At 38.6% G+C, this 13814-nt stretch overlaps 1 protein-coding gene across 2 annotated transcripts; it reads right to left on the reverse strand.

The window, feature by feature from the left end:
• Positions 1–5093: 5093 nt before the first annotated feature.
• On the reverse strand, positions 5094–13705 carry LOC135629662 (cell number regulator 13-like). 2 transcript variants are annotated; one of them, XM_065137378.1, is made up of 7 exons: positions 12581–13631; positions 11240–11652; positions 8805–8914; positions 8244–8315; positions 6821–6927; positions 5836–5929; positions 5094–5307 (listed from the first exon to the last, which is right to left on the reverse strand). In XM_065137378.1, exons 1-7 carry the CDS (start codon positions 12986–12988, stop codon positions 5255–5257), a joined length of 1257 nt encoding a protein of 418 aa, XP_064993450.1. In that variant the 5' UTR covers positions 12989–13631; the 3' UTR covers positions 5094–5254. The 2 variants fall into 2 exon arrangements, with proteins under 2 accessions (XP_064993450.1, XP_064993451.1); XM_065137379.1 differs by lacking the exon at positions 8244–8315 and having other exon boundaries at positions 12581–13705.
• Between the last annotated feature and the right edge of the window lie 109 nt (positions 13706–13814).

A 13814-nucleotide genomic window follows, 5' to 3' on the forward strand; every position in this document is an offset into this window, starting at 1 on the left:
TCATTGCCCTTGCGGTTGCCTACCTGTGACCCGCTTATTGTTGGCCATAAGAGGCTAACCACCTACACACAAGTGGCCAAGTCTCGGCCAAGGCTGCAAGCAGCCATTGGCCAACCTATGAGGGTAGTAATAGATGTTGTCCTCTCTCACCTTTTGTGGTAACAATTTTAATGTCAAAAGTCTTGCTAAAATACAACACATGTAGTTCAAAACTAATCTTTCACATGAACAACCTGGCTCTGATACCACTTTAGGAAAATCTAGGGGCGACATCACATGGCAGCAGAAGAACAAAAAATAAAAAACCCTAAAATTTTTAAAAAGGTGTTCGTCATTGTGCGAAGATTGGTGCACAAAAAACTCATGAAACATAAATCCACGTGTGAGATAGTTGTATTACCTAGAGAGATCGTATATCCCTGAATCCCTACATATTTGTAGGAGATGATGAAGGAGGTCAAGCGCCCTCCTCTCTAATGGTTATCCTCAAACCACTGCCTAAATCTCTACACCTGCTATCTGAGAAGGAGAAGGAGATAGGAGAATGGGAGATAGCAACCAAGAAGCCTCTACCTTATGAGTCTTTCATTCCCTCTTATTTATAGAGGCCCTATGTCAACTTAACCCTAATAGACCCTACCATATTAGGTATTGGATCTCAATCCAACTACCGAAGCCTCTTAGATTAGTAGATCTCTATCCAATAATCTCTTATTGGCTCTTATTAGATCTCATCCATAGAATCTAATAATTCAGGGGCTTATTGGATATCCAATAAGATAGGGGCTCCAATGGATATCTCATATCTGAACCTTTACTCGTCGCAACCCCTACCATATGTGTGTGACCCTTTAGGCCCAATATCGAGTTAGCCATGAGTCATACTTATTGAAACTCCTTCTAGCTTAGTGAATTATTATCTTCATAATAATTTACTCAACTTATCGACTACGGACGTACTAGGCCACTACGTTGTAGCCCTCAGACGATACAGGGGAATCCAATCCTTTGAACCTATATGTCCTTAGTTATCGTATACATATAGTCCCTTATCTATCTAATATCCCAAAGATGGCATGATGCTATCAAACTCATACGGTTTCTACTCGAGTCTTGCTCTAATCAGATTCTCCCGATGAACTCTTTCTCTCCCAATCTGAATGACCTTGGCCAAGGATTTGTCTGAGCAAGAACACATGAGATATTTCTCTCATGACACTGAGAGCGGATGATCCTCTATCGACACTCAATAGCTCTCATACGATTGACTGTCACTCCTGATGACTAGTTGTGATAGATCTGAAACTTCTAAACATATAAGTCGGGTATCAAAGAGTAGAATACTCATATAAGATATGATATCTCAAGTCTAGGGACCAGGTACACCACTAGGACAACAGAATCGCTGTTTAACATTGAGGTATCATTAACCATCTAGCATTCCATGAGCGGATCAATCAGTGAACTCATTCTCCATTGAGCACCTGTATTATAGCCCTAGTATCCCCACATGAGCAGCTATGAGATCAGTTGCCTCCATTATATGAATATGTATACAGCACACCGGTCTATCTGGTTATCTTTATGTCTCTCTCAAATAACCTATGACTAGGATTATTTACGGTTTATATTTAAAGGTGAATTAGTCTCATTATCATGATCTCATCATGATTCGATTCCTATTGCATAGATCCATGAACATCACAATATATATGCATATATGCATATATGCAACCAGTAATATGAAGTGATGAAATGCTAAATAATATAATAAGTAAAAAAAAAAATGTATCATGTTACACGTGTCATCACTCATATGATTGGCTTGCAGGGCACCTATGACTAGCACTTATTAGCCACCGTAACCTACTCACCAAGCTCCAAGTTATGCATCCTTATCGAATCCAGCTCTCGAGTGAGTTGCAATAGATTGTCCTCCATAGTCCGGTTATTGCTCCGAACTTCCTTTAGCTGCCTGACAAGGTTGGCATAGAGCAGCTCGGCTTCCTCAAGTTGTCATGCCAGCTCAACCCTTCGAGCCTCCACCTCGACAACAACAGTAGGAGCTCTATCTTTCTTTAGCCCCTTGATCTCTTCTTGAAGATTGTCAATTATGAAGGCTTGTTGGTGAATAACGATACTAGCATCATGTACACGATCGATAAAGGTTGTTATATAGTGATAGTGTTGTAAATTATAAACAAACACATGATAGATCTACTTCGGAAGCAAATTGGAAGGAGTCTGCCATGACCTAACTTACTAGCACTTCGTTGTAAAAGCAAATGTCAATCAAAACCTCTAAAGGGGAATGATAGATCTACTTCACTACCACCGGACATAAGGATCCACGATAGTATTGCTCTGAAGCCACACCATCACTTCGTACCTTCTGCCCCTCGTGCAAATCCTCCCATCTCGGTTGCAATGATACTCCCAAGACTGGGTATGGTAGGTCAGCTATTTGAATAGTTGTAAAGGGCAAGGGCTTGCACCTACATAAATCAAACATCAACCTTGGTCTATCTTCTCTTTTTCTCGAAGAGAGCCGAGAACTACAGTGACCCTTAGAAGGCATCGACGCTACGGAGGTGGGAGGATCCCTATCAGTAACTCGCTCCTTGGGTTCCACACTCCTTCAAGGATGAGGCACCTTCCTCACAATGATCTTCTACTTATTTCTTGATTTATCGGTGCTAGTATGGTGGCCAAACTAAGTCAGGCCTGACGCCTCAAGTGATGGCTCGCAAATAGTGGCCGAAATCAAAGAGGCCACTATTGTACTTGAAGAAGAGCCAGGCACCTTCGTCTTCAAAGAATGCATGTCCATGTTTAAAAAGGATTACAATCACAAGGCTATAGAGGATTAAAAGGAAGAGCAAGGTCTATTGAATTGAGGACTCAACAAGCACCACAAAGGATTTAAAAAGCACTAGAACAGATTCGAAACATGCCAGACAAAGGATTCGAAGAACACCAAAATGAATTCGAAACAACCGGACAAAGGATTTGATATGCGCTAGATGGATTTAAAGAGGCAAAGAAATCTGCCATAGTGAAGGCACAAGGCCAAATGCACCTGAGACACACGAAGAGAAATCCGCTGTGGCGATGGTACAAAGCCAAATGTGCCCGAGACATATGTCGAAACAACTCGACCTGCATGATGAGAAATCCACCATAGTAGAGGTGCAAGGCTAGATGCACCTGAGATGCATGAGTTAGGAAAACTTAACCGACATAAAGAAAAATTCATCATGGGAGAGGTGCAAGGCCAAATGTGCTTGAGACGCGTGAGTCGAAAAAATCCGACTATGTGAAGAGAAATCCATCACGGTGAAGGCGTAAGGCCAAATGCACCCAAGATGCGTGAGTCGGGAAAACTCGACCTGTGCAAAGAGAAATCCACCATCGTGGAAGCACAAGGTCAAATGCGTCCTAAACGCATAAGTCAGAAAAACCCAACCCGCGTGAAGAGAAATCTACTACGGTAGAGGCGTCAAGCCAAATATGCCCAAGATGCATGAGTCGGGAAAACCCAACCAACATGAAGAGAAATTTACCATGATGAAGACGCAAGGCCAAATACACCCGAGACATGTGAGTCAAGAAACCCTGATCCACGTGAAGATAAATCCACCACAACGAAAGCACAAGATCGAATATGCTTGAGACACGTGAGTTGAGAAAACTAGACCTGCATGATGAAAAATCTGCCATAGCAAAGGTGCAAGACCAAATACACCCGAGACATATGAGTCAAGAAAACCAAACTCGCATAAAAAAATATTCCATCACGATGGAGGCACAAGGCCAAATCCGCCCGAGATATGTGAGTTGGAAAAACCTTACCCGCATGAAAAGAAATCTAACATGACAGAGACGCAAGGCCAAATATGCTCGAGATACATGAGTCCGAAAAACTCGACTAACGCGAAGAAAAATCCGCCACAACGGAGGCACAAGGCCAAATGCGCTTAAGATGCATGAGTCAAGAAAACTCGACCCGCGTAATGAGAAATCCACCATTGTGACCATGCGCTCAAAATGCGTGAGTCAGGAAAACCCAACCCGTGCGAGGAGAAAACTGTCACAACAGAGGTGTATGGCCAAATACGCCCGAGACACATGAGTCAGGAAAACGTAACCCATATGATAAAAAATATGCTACGACAAAGGCGTAAGACCAAATGCGTATAAGATACATGAGTCAAGAAAACTCAACCCACATGATGAGAAATCTGTCACGATGAAGGCATAAGACTAAATGCATCCGAGATGCATGAGTTAGGAAAACCAGACCTACACGAAAAGAAATCTATCATGATGGAGGCATAATGCAAAATATATCGAGATAACTTGACCCACGAATCTCAAATGCTCATGTGTCGAATGAACCAAACGCTGCACTTTGAGCCTTTCTCAAAAAAGCCTCAAAGCACACTTTTATGAGGGACAAATGATAGGAAAAACAAACATAAACTTTACTCTTGCCATTTATGATAAAAAAACAATCATAAGATTTCTTCATACCCTTTATGACCAAGTATAAAACTCACCTTTAACACAGAAAAGAGACTTCTTTTGACTATTCTTGTCCACACTTACAAGCTACTAACTTAAGCATTAAAAGGACTAAGTCGAGAAACCTTTTACAACATCGATTTACATGCAAATGACACCAAAGAAACTTGAAGTACCTACCTCAAAGATATCTCAAGCAATTTTACGCATACTAGTCCAAACCACGTCGAGCTGACTAAGACGTCAACGATATTTTTTCCTAACACCAACAAATAAAGAAAACTCCTGTAGTACTCGAATGTCCTTGATAAGGATGCTAGTGGTGACGATGGGGAGGGAGATGCCATTCTCGATCATGTGCCTGATGGTCTAGGACTCCATCACCACCGTCGCATGCACCTTGAACACCTCACCGTCTAAGCTCTTCAAGGTGATCTTTTTTGCCATGGCTTGGCCATCGGATGAGGCGGAAGAAGTAAACCCTAACAATGTGTATGTCATCCAATTCACACAATATAACAAACAGTAAAGCTGCACTCATCGTTACATCAGCCATAACATGCACGATCTGATAGCAACTTTGTTATAATAAATATATTGCCTACTATTTCCATAGTTTGAAGGTCACAAATCCTAATGCATGGAATACAGCAACAATCTACTGCTACCTCTGTTGCAGTCAATTAGATAGATACATCTACACAGCAACAAATCTCCTCCAAGCTGACGCTTAGAATTCCATGTACTGAGAAGCTGGTGGATTGGTTTGCGTCTTCCAAGTGCCTGCAAAAATGCAGCATAAGACGTCAATATTAGTAGATGATAAGTTGGATTCGTATAGTGTGTAATCCTGAGTGACCATTCTAACTCGACAGACAAGAATTGGATCTGTGGATAAGACATCTAAGTTGGATCAACAAGAATATTTGAGATTTGGAAACCTGAAGTCTATATATATAGTAACTCTTCTTGGGAAATCTTACTATCATTCACACTACTTGCCACCTCCACTGTTATAGTTCTTTCTCACTGGAGAATTAATTGAATGAAATAGACCTCATGATATCAGTTATCATTTATTTTCTTGGTTCAGTTTCTTTTAGGGATTGGATCGATATATGAGGAGGATATGATCTAACAAAACATGATTTGAGAAACCCTAACAAGAATATGATTCTGGAATTAATTTAATTTTGGAATTCTTGTCTGTGGATATTAACCAATAGCTAAAAGGACATTTATATGACAAATCAACTTTATCATTGGCTTATAAAGCATTTAATTCATGAACTATGCAATGCAATGGCATACCTTTAACCCCACGAATCTCCACCTCGCGCCATTCTTGAACTAGTGCACAACAACAGCACAGTAGATGTGACAAGAAATCATCACAAAGCCCTCCCTAGCAGAAAGAGTAGTAGTAGTGTATCAGCAAACCCCAAAAATACAGTCGAGGATGAATCAAAATTTTCATGACAGGTAATATATGAATCCAAGCAGATTGATCATCAACTACCTTGAGCACCCATAGATAACCATTGATGAGGAGTAAGACAGTGTAAAGAAGCTATTGTCGACATGCATTTAGCTACAATTGCTTACTAAATTTACTGACAATTTCGCAACATCAAAACGAATTAATGGATGCATTTTACTCTTAAACAAGCTCCACTTAAGACATTTCCTCGTTTCACTGACAATGATAAATGCATACCAATTGCCTTTAAGCACCCACCTAGAAACCACCTAAATTGCCAGCACAAAGTCCACAAAATTATTATCTTTCCATGTTTCAAGGACAACCAAATAGTTGCACCACAATTGATGTTAAAATAGATTCATCGAGATTAGGAAACACAGAATAACACTGGATCATTAATTATGGAAACAAAACATTTAAATACATAATCACAATGATAAAGTAAATATGAGAAGGGTATTTACAACAAGTTTTCTTTTCATTTTCTTGTTTGTAAAAAGTAGCTTATAAAAAGAGCCTTCTCTATCATTTTTTATCATTTACAACTTGATAGATGGAACCAATTGATTGTTTTTAGCTTCTCTTTCTTACATGCCCACTCATGTTGCAGAAGTAAATGACAAAATTAAATTATTGACATATTTGCATGCTGCAGTTAAGCAACAGAGAAGTACAAAAAATACAGTTGTTCTTAAGGTGTTCATAATGATACAGCAATAAAGCAAAAATGTGGCCTTGAAAGTTAAAATTTTGATAGGAGTCATCAAATCAATTACATAAAAATTACATGTCAGATAAAAAGGACCAAGTTACCGTAATGTTGAACATGTTTCGAAGCTTCCTTCTAACACAGCAGGTGTAACAACAGCATGACAATACTAATGAATATGCCATCAAGTCATTACATGCTTCCGCTGAAGCTGTTGACAGGAAACAGAGCCATTTATTGAAAAACAATCTTTTCCTTGGAAGCTTCTACCAATTGCGTATTGGAAACATCAAATTAACAAGTCATGTAAAATGATTATGTAGATAAACTGTCAAGTCTCCAGGTTATCGTTATAGCCATAGCATATGCTTGAGATCAACAGTAGTGAAATGCAAACACAAAACAATGAAGTTCCCAACCTTTACAAGGACAAGATGATAGATAATTGGTGTGTTGCTCTAATTCATACATGATTTCTGACCACATGGAGTTTTAAAATAATTCTGATTTCTAGTTAATTTATGCAAGCAACAAGTTTACAGATCAGAAATAGATTATAGCAAAGTGAATCATCTTGAAGACCATTCTGAAGTACAAAAAGCCAACCAACTGACATACTTAGCAAAGAAACTTTGCATTAGAGTGCAAATGCTCAACTTATACAAAAAGCTATCGTGAGATAGTTACCAACTATAGAGAGTCCAAGATCTCCAAGAATGTTGGGTTTTCAAAGTTACATAAGTTGGCCTTTCATTCATGTCATGTAATCAGCTGACTGCATAAGTTTAATGTATTGCTAATTCACAAAACTGTGGATGCTAAAATTACTATGATCATATTGAAGCATAGTGGTAATTGGACTCTTGGCATTTGAAAACTTGGCGATCTGATAATTCTTTAATCAAGATCATTCGAGTCAGAGCGTAATGTAATAAGACAACATTGTCTAAATAGTCATCCAGATAAATGATTCACGTTGAAAAAAGTGAATTGAATTCCTTCAATTTAAAAACTGTTGTCCTAATTCACTGCAACTTAAAGAACTATAGCAGGTTCTCACTAAATCTTTCTAACATAGGTTGCTGAAGCTTCAGAACAGTTAGTCTTCTCATGTACTACTATAGTACTATACCTACTTCAGATATTTAACTATGCACCCCTGCCAATCATCCAAAGACATACTTTATCGACTGATATGAACAAGCATTTGCAGCTTTTTCCTGAACTGAAACAGCATCGTTCGGTGGCATCAACATAAATCTAAAGTTCTCGACGGAAGTCAAGTATATTTTTTTCAATTGACTGGTTGTATTTCACACATAGGAACTGCATTAACATTTATAACAGATAATAGCTATTACTTGAATGTAGACGTTCCCCCTTAGAGAAAATAAAAAAAGAAAAACCACGCAAACATGGAAAAGCAACAAAGCATAGGTCAGAACTTTTCTTTTGGAAATTGTTTTTAGCATATCATTAATCACCAAGGAATATAGATGAAAACTATCATGGAATGAGATCACGTACAGACTGGTCTGTTTTTCGCTACAGAAGCAATCTGTGAAAATGTACCGCAAGGATAGAAGAAAGTTTTGAAACCTGCAAAAGATGAGTAAGGTGCTGTAAATTGATAGATAAGTTATCATGTCCAGTCAAAAGCAAATTTTTATTCATCTGATGATATTAGCAAAATATACGTCGTAAGCTTATGATAGAACAGTCATAAGCTTATGAATTCGATTGAAGAGTGTGACATACATTATGAAAACAATATGCTTTGTTTAAATTATGACGGATGTATACTGGTATAACTTCTAATGAGTGATAAAGAAATCCATATTGTTGATCCATACAATAGGCATTCTATCTATCCATTCCGAGGGTCACTAAAAAATCAAATGTGTTAGTGTGCGTCGGCAGCAAGAATTTGATGTCTTCACCATAGATGGCAGCAAGCTCATTACTTCATCTGATTGTTAACTAAACAGTATTTCTTTGCGTGCATGGAAAATAAGGCATAAAATTCCACTTATAGATTATTTAAGCACATTATAGATAAACTGAAGCTAGCCATAAAGAGTGACTTACATAATGAAGGCTCTGAACAACATCCAAGCAAGTCTGAATGCCACTCTTCATGCCCGTGATGTCCTCTGTGTGAAATCATATCATGACCCGATGAATGTGGTGAACCGGTTCTATGCAAATTTCAGATTCAGTTAGGTTTTAAATTTCAAATATACTGTACAAAAGTTCATAAATCACAAAGTTATGTATAGTAGATTCACATGAAACTTGCATGAACAAGTACTTGAACATCTTCATACTTTCTTTGTTCCAACATATTCATTTAGTTATGAGAAGAAAATATCTTTGTCTTGTTGTCACTATATTTATGTCTGTATATCATATAATTTCAAGTATTCAAGAACCTTTGGAAGATGGAACTTCGAAGTTGCAAGCAAATATTCGAATGCATTACATAGATTTCAGTCAATAGAAGTTGCCCAAGAACACAAGAAATACACAAACAATTCACAGGTGCAAGACGCACCAACAGTTTATGATTTATGGATATGAAAGGAATAGAAAAGCAAAATACTTTAAATAAGGTTACAAAATCTGCATGAGAATGTTGAAGAAAAAAACTGAACAAGAAAATGTCTTGGAGAGTCCAAACTGGAGCATTTTATTATTTTAGCATCTTTTTACAAACATTTTCATGTCCTCAAATTATTCATCATTGTAATTTACAGCTCTAAATCTTTTCTCTGAACCCAATTCACTATAAGTCCCTGCTTCATGATCGGGATAGAGGAACTAGATTTCATTATAACAATTCAAGCATCAATTATCATTTATTTGAAGACTAGAGTGTGCATTTAACATTCCATGCATACAAAATCACAAACATGATACATCCATGGTTATACATTTCGCCAGAACTGGTATGCAGGCAGAACATACCACTCTGGTGGCCTATTGGGGTGGCAGCATGGAACACAGCACAAGCCGCCAGATACCATGTATGCTTAAATATTTTCTAAGGTATAAGACAGATACCCGCATATCATGTGCCGTATGCTAACACATACTGGGCTTGTATCGGTCCTGTTGGGGATCCACATGGATCCAGTACCCGAAACATCCAACAAGTTTACAATTTTTTTTCAAATTGCGATTATTGGTGTACCATAATCTTACTGATTAATCTTATTGTGATTATTTTCTTCAATCTTGTCTGTAATAATCAGTAATTCGGTAAAGAAGAAAACACATCATGGAGTTTTCGACTTTGTGGTCAACAAGGGACAAATAATTGGCACACTAGGGATTAGGTTATGGCTAATGTAACATAATAAAGAGTGAAGGATCTGAAGAATAGAAACTATAGTTATGAAATATTTAGTCACTGTGAACAAAAAGGTCAAACAAGTGTTCATCCGTTGTATATTTCAAATGAGGATTTCACTATACCAAAACAAAATCGTTTATGACAAGAATTGCTGATCTCTATCTTTTTAAAATGATTCAATCTTTCTTTAATGTAAAAAAAAACAAACACAAGATTGATAGCAAGAGATCTAATAAATACAAAAGGTAGTTTGAAATGCTGTCATGGTCGTGGCAGCATGCAGTTGCTCCAATTATAAAATATCACAGGATTCTACAACTGAATGTCTTAAAAAAAATAAATTCCTTTCAGACAAAATGATCGCATAAAGTTTGTAGTGTATATATTTTAGGTACGTGAAGGTCAATGATTTGTTCAAGTGCTTCATTGTCATTGATTTTCTGTCTGGTTATGGCTCCAGTTATTAGCTATAAGGAAAGGTTGTCAAAACACTTAAGACATTTGACAACATATTTCTATGATTTTTGACAAAAACTGCTTAGTAATTGAGCAAAGCCTCTATGTAAGTTCCCCTGCAAATGACTCATCAGTTTATGCAGAAAAACGTATTAACAAGATTAAAAGAATAATTGGAGTATCAGTCAAAAACATTAGCAACCATGATTGCAATGTTGATTGCAATATGCCTAAATTTAGGTATCTTATGCAGTGATAAATGGTGAAGAAATAGTGCAACCAAGTCCGGTAATGCCTTATCATATCATCGTAAGGTCTTAGGATCAAATCCAGCCTTTATCACTTACCTTTGCAGGAAAAAAAAAGGTTTGGTATTGGCAGCTGTTATATGATCAAATAACTCAAGTCAGGAGAAGGAAACAATATGGAGAACTTAATAAGCAGATAAAAAGAAGAGCAAAAAGCAAACTAAAATGGAAAGAATAACCCTAATACTAAGAATTCTGAACAATAGTCACATCAACAAAGAAAACGAAAGAACTTTTTTGTGATAGGTACTGTCACAAAATTGAGTAAACAGATAACAGGAATAACACAAAAATAAGTATAAGTTGCTTAGTTTAACAATAGAACTAAGTTGTTTACAGACAAGAAAAATTACTTCAAGATTCATGCATCATACTCTCTTATCTTATGAAAAGAGAAGACCAACCTAATAGTTGATTTTGTAACTTGCTCATGATAGTTCTCATCAAAAGTATGTTCTTTGTAACTATTGTCACCAGAATAACTTAGCTCAACTTTCTTTGGACTTTTGAGATGTGTACTTTTTTCTTCTAAAGTGGTAGCCACATTGTGTGTCACTCCAATCAAATGCTGGATCACCTCACACTGACCAATATCCATGCTTACTTGTGATCTTTGAAGTTCCATTTGGAGCTTTTGTCTTTCTTTCTTAAGGGCCTCATCAAATGGCATGTTTGGATAAGAACAAGACAGTGACTTCTCGAGAACTGTGGTATGGTTTGTAGATGGATCACGATCCAAAATAGCATCTTGCACCTTTCTGTCTTCTTCATCCAAAGTATACTCCCGCTCATCCCTTGCAATGGAATCTAGCCTCTCCTAACATACAAGAAATTAAATAAAACCAGTTAGAATAAAAGCAAGCATGTTATCAAATAGTTAAATTTGACCACTATACGATGGGAGCATCAATGATCTTTCTATAGAAAACTATGGATATTTCTGCATGAACAGTCTGGCTAAATATCCAAAATAAACCTTAACAAGTCAACATATAAATCCAAAGAACTCCCTGAAATCCCTAGTTAAAATCTAAAAGCAAGGTGATATTAAGGAATCAAACAAAAAGAAAAGTTCACTTCAGTTTTGGACTTGCTTGAATTAAATGTGGCTAACAAAGTGAGTTATTGCATATCACCTATAAGTTCTAGACCCTTCGATATCCAAGATCTAACAAGTGGCTAGCAGGGCAGCCAACCTTGAAAGATGACCTAGCCTGATTCCACCCTACCATCCAGCAAATCCATTTGAACAGCTGTCCACCTCTAGGGAGTAAACTCCTATATACCATCTCTTCACATCCCTAAACCCTTAATCCCTTCCTCCTTCGTTGCTACTGCTCATTACTTCTTAGAAGCTTTGTTGACAACACTTTGATAATGCAGAACAAAATAGGTATGATATGCCATGTTCAGAAGTAAAGAAATCCAATGATGGAGGTTATTAGCACATTAAAGTCATAGAGGATATATATCCCAAACAATGCCGGAAAATAAATGCCTTCAATCTACATATCTTCAAGGTAGAAAGATAGCATACAAATCAATTGACGATACTTTGAACTCGATCAAATCAATAATGAAATATATACTATCCTTCTACAATCTGCTTATGCAAGAACAGGATTATATACTATTCTTCAAAGAAATGCTTTTCTAAAGCCATCAGGACCATATATTAATAGCATATAAGGAACAAAAAGATAAGTTGTTAGATTAGGACCCAACAATTAAGCCAGAATCCTTACTCTGACCCGAGCATTGTCGACGAGAGTGATGAGCGGAACGAGTCGAAGATATCGATCGATCTCATTCTGAGCCCTTCTGAACTGGTAGACGATGTTCCATCCCATGGCCAGAAGGTACAAATAACTCCTGTTCTGACAGCTATCCACGAGAATGTAGGAGCGCCGGAGGGCGTCCTCGAGCTGCTCCAGGGGCTCCCTCGTCTCAGGGTACTTCTTGAGCTCCGAGATCTTAAGCTGCTCCAAAAGATTGCCGATCAGCTTCAGGTGCTGCGCGAACTGGCGGCAGTTCTTCCTGTGCATCCGCGCGGTGGTCGCCGCCTGCACGATCAGCCCGATGAGGCGGCCGGCGTCGAGGCCCGTCAGCTGCGCCACCGTCGAGAGCTCCCCCAGTTGCTCCCAACTCGCCATCGTGGCACCTCGACTCGGGCGGAAGGAAACGTAAAATGTAGGTCGAAATGGGCACCGAACGAGAGGAGGAAAAGCTAAGCGGCGCAGCAGCACATGGCGATTGCGGCGAACGCCAACCCGCTGACCAAGAGAACACCAACAGATTTTGTGCTACGAATAACAACAACCGCAATAAAGTCTCCTCAAAATTCCTCCTTTTTGAGCGCCAGAGAAGGATTCAACTAGAGAAGGATCAGGATCATTTTTCTTAACCTCTTCTTCACCATTACAATTCTTCGATCTACGCATTCGAAACGGAAAAGACAAATCTTTCCAAAGATTTTGCTTCGAATCTCGAAGGAAAACATTAGAGAAAGAATCACCAGATCGAAGAACATGCGTGTAGAAAGAAATCTAGCACTCCGACTGCCGAGAAACTACGATCCCTCCACCCGCATTTTTGGCTAAAAGAAATCAAGACGATGCACGAAGAGGACCGACAGATCTTAGCATTCACCATCAGTAAACTATCACGAAAGATCACATCTTTCCGTAGCGCGCTTCTTGTCGCAGGGCTTCTCTCTCGCGCTCCGTCCCTTCCTCCTTTTTACCGTGTCCTTTTCTGTTCTTCTATGGATTTGGGTGGGTGGTGTCAGGATACGATTTCGTAGAGACGAGAACGAGGCGACGTGGACGAGCCACAGGCGTCATTTTGCGTAGAAGCTCGATCGGTCGTCTCTCTGTCCATCTCTGTCCTTTGGAGTGACCAGGCTCGAGCTCTCTCGTGTCTGCTGCTGCCATCGACCACCGTGGCTCTTAAACTCTCTTTGTCGCGCGCTTGTGATGC

The sequence above is a fragment of the Musa acuminata genome, chromosome BXJ3-1, assembly GCF_036884655.1.
Source record: "Musa acuminata AAA Group cultivar baxijiao chromosome BXJ3-1, Cavendish_Baxijiao_AAA, whole genome shotgun sequence".
Lineage (NCBI taxonomy): Eukaryota > Viridiplantae > Streptophyta > Magnoliopsida > Zingiberales > Musaceae > Musa > Musa acuminata.

Bases quoted from the DNA above. Each gene is read 5' to 3' on its own strand.
- LOC135629662 (XM_065137378.1), bottom strand. From the start codon at position 12,988: ATGGCGAGTTGGGAGCAACTGGGGGAGCTCTCGACGGTGGCGCAGCTG. The intron at 8,316-8,804 runs GTAAGTCACTCT...CATCTTTTGCAG, and splicing joins TTGTTCAGAGCCTTCATTAT to GTTTCAAAACTTTCTTCTAT. The intron at 5,930-6,820 runs GTAACTTGGTCC...TCTTTCTGCTAG, and splicing joins GAAACATGTTCAACATTACG to GGAGGGCTTTGTGATGATTT.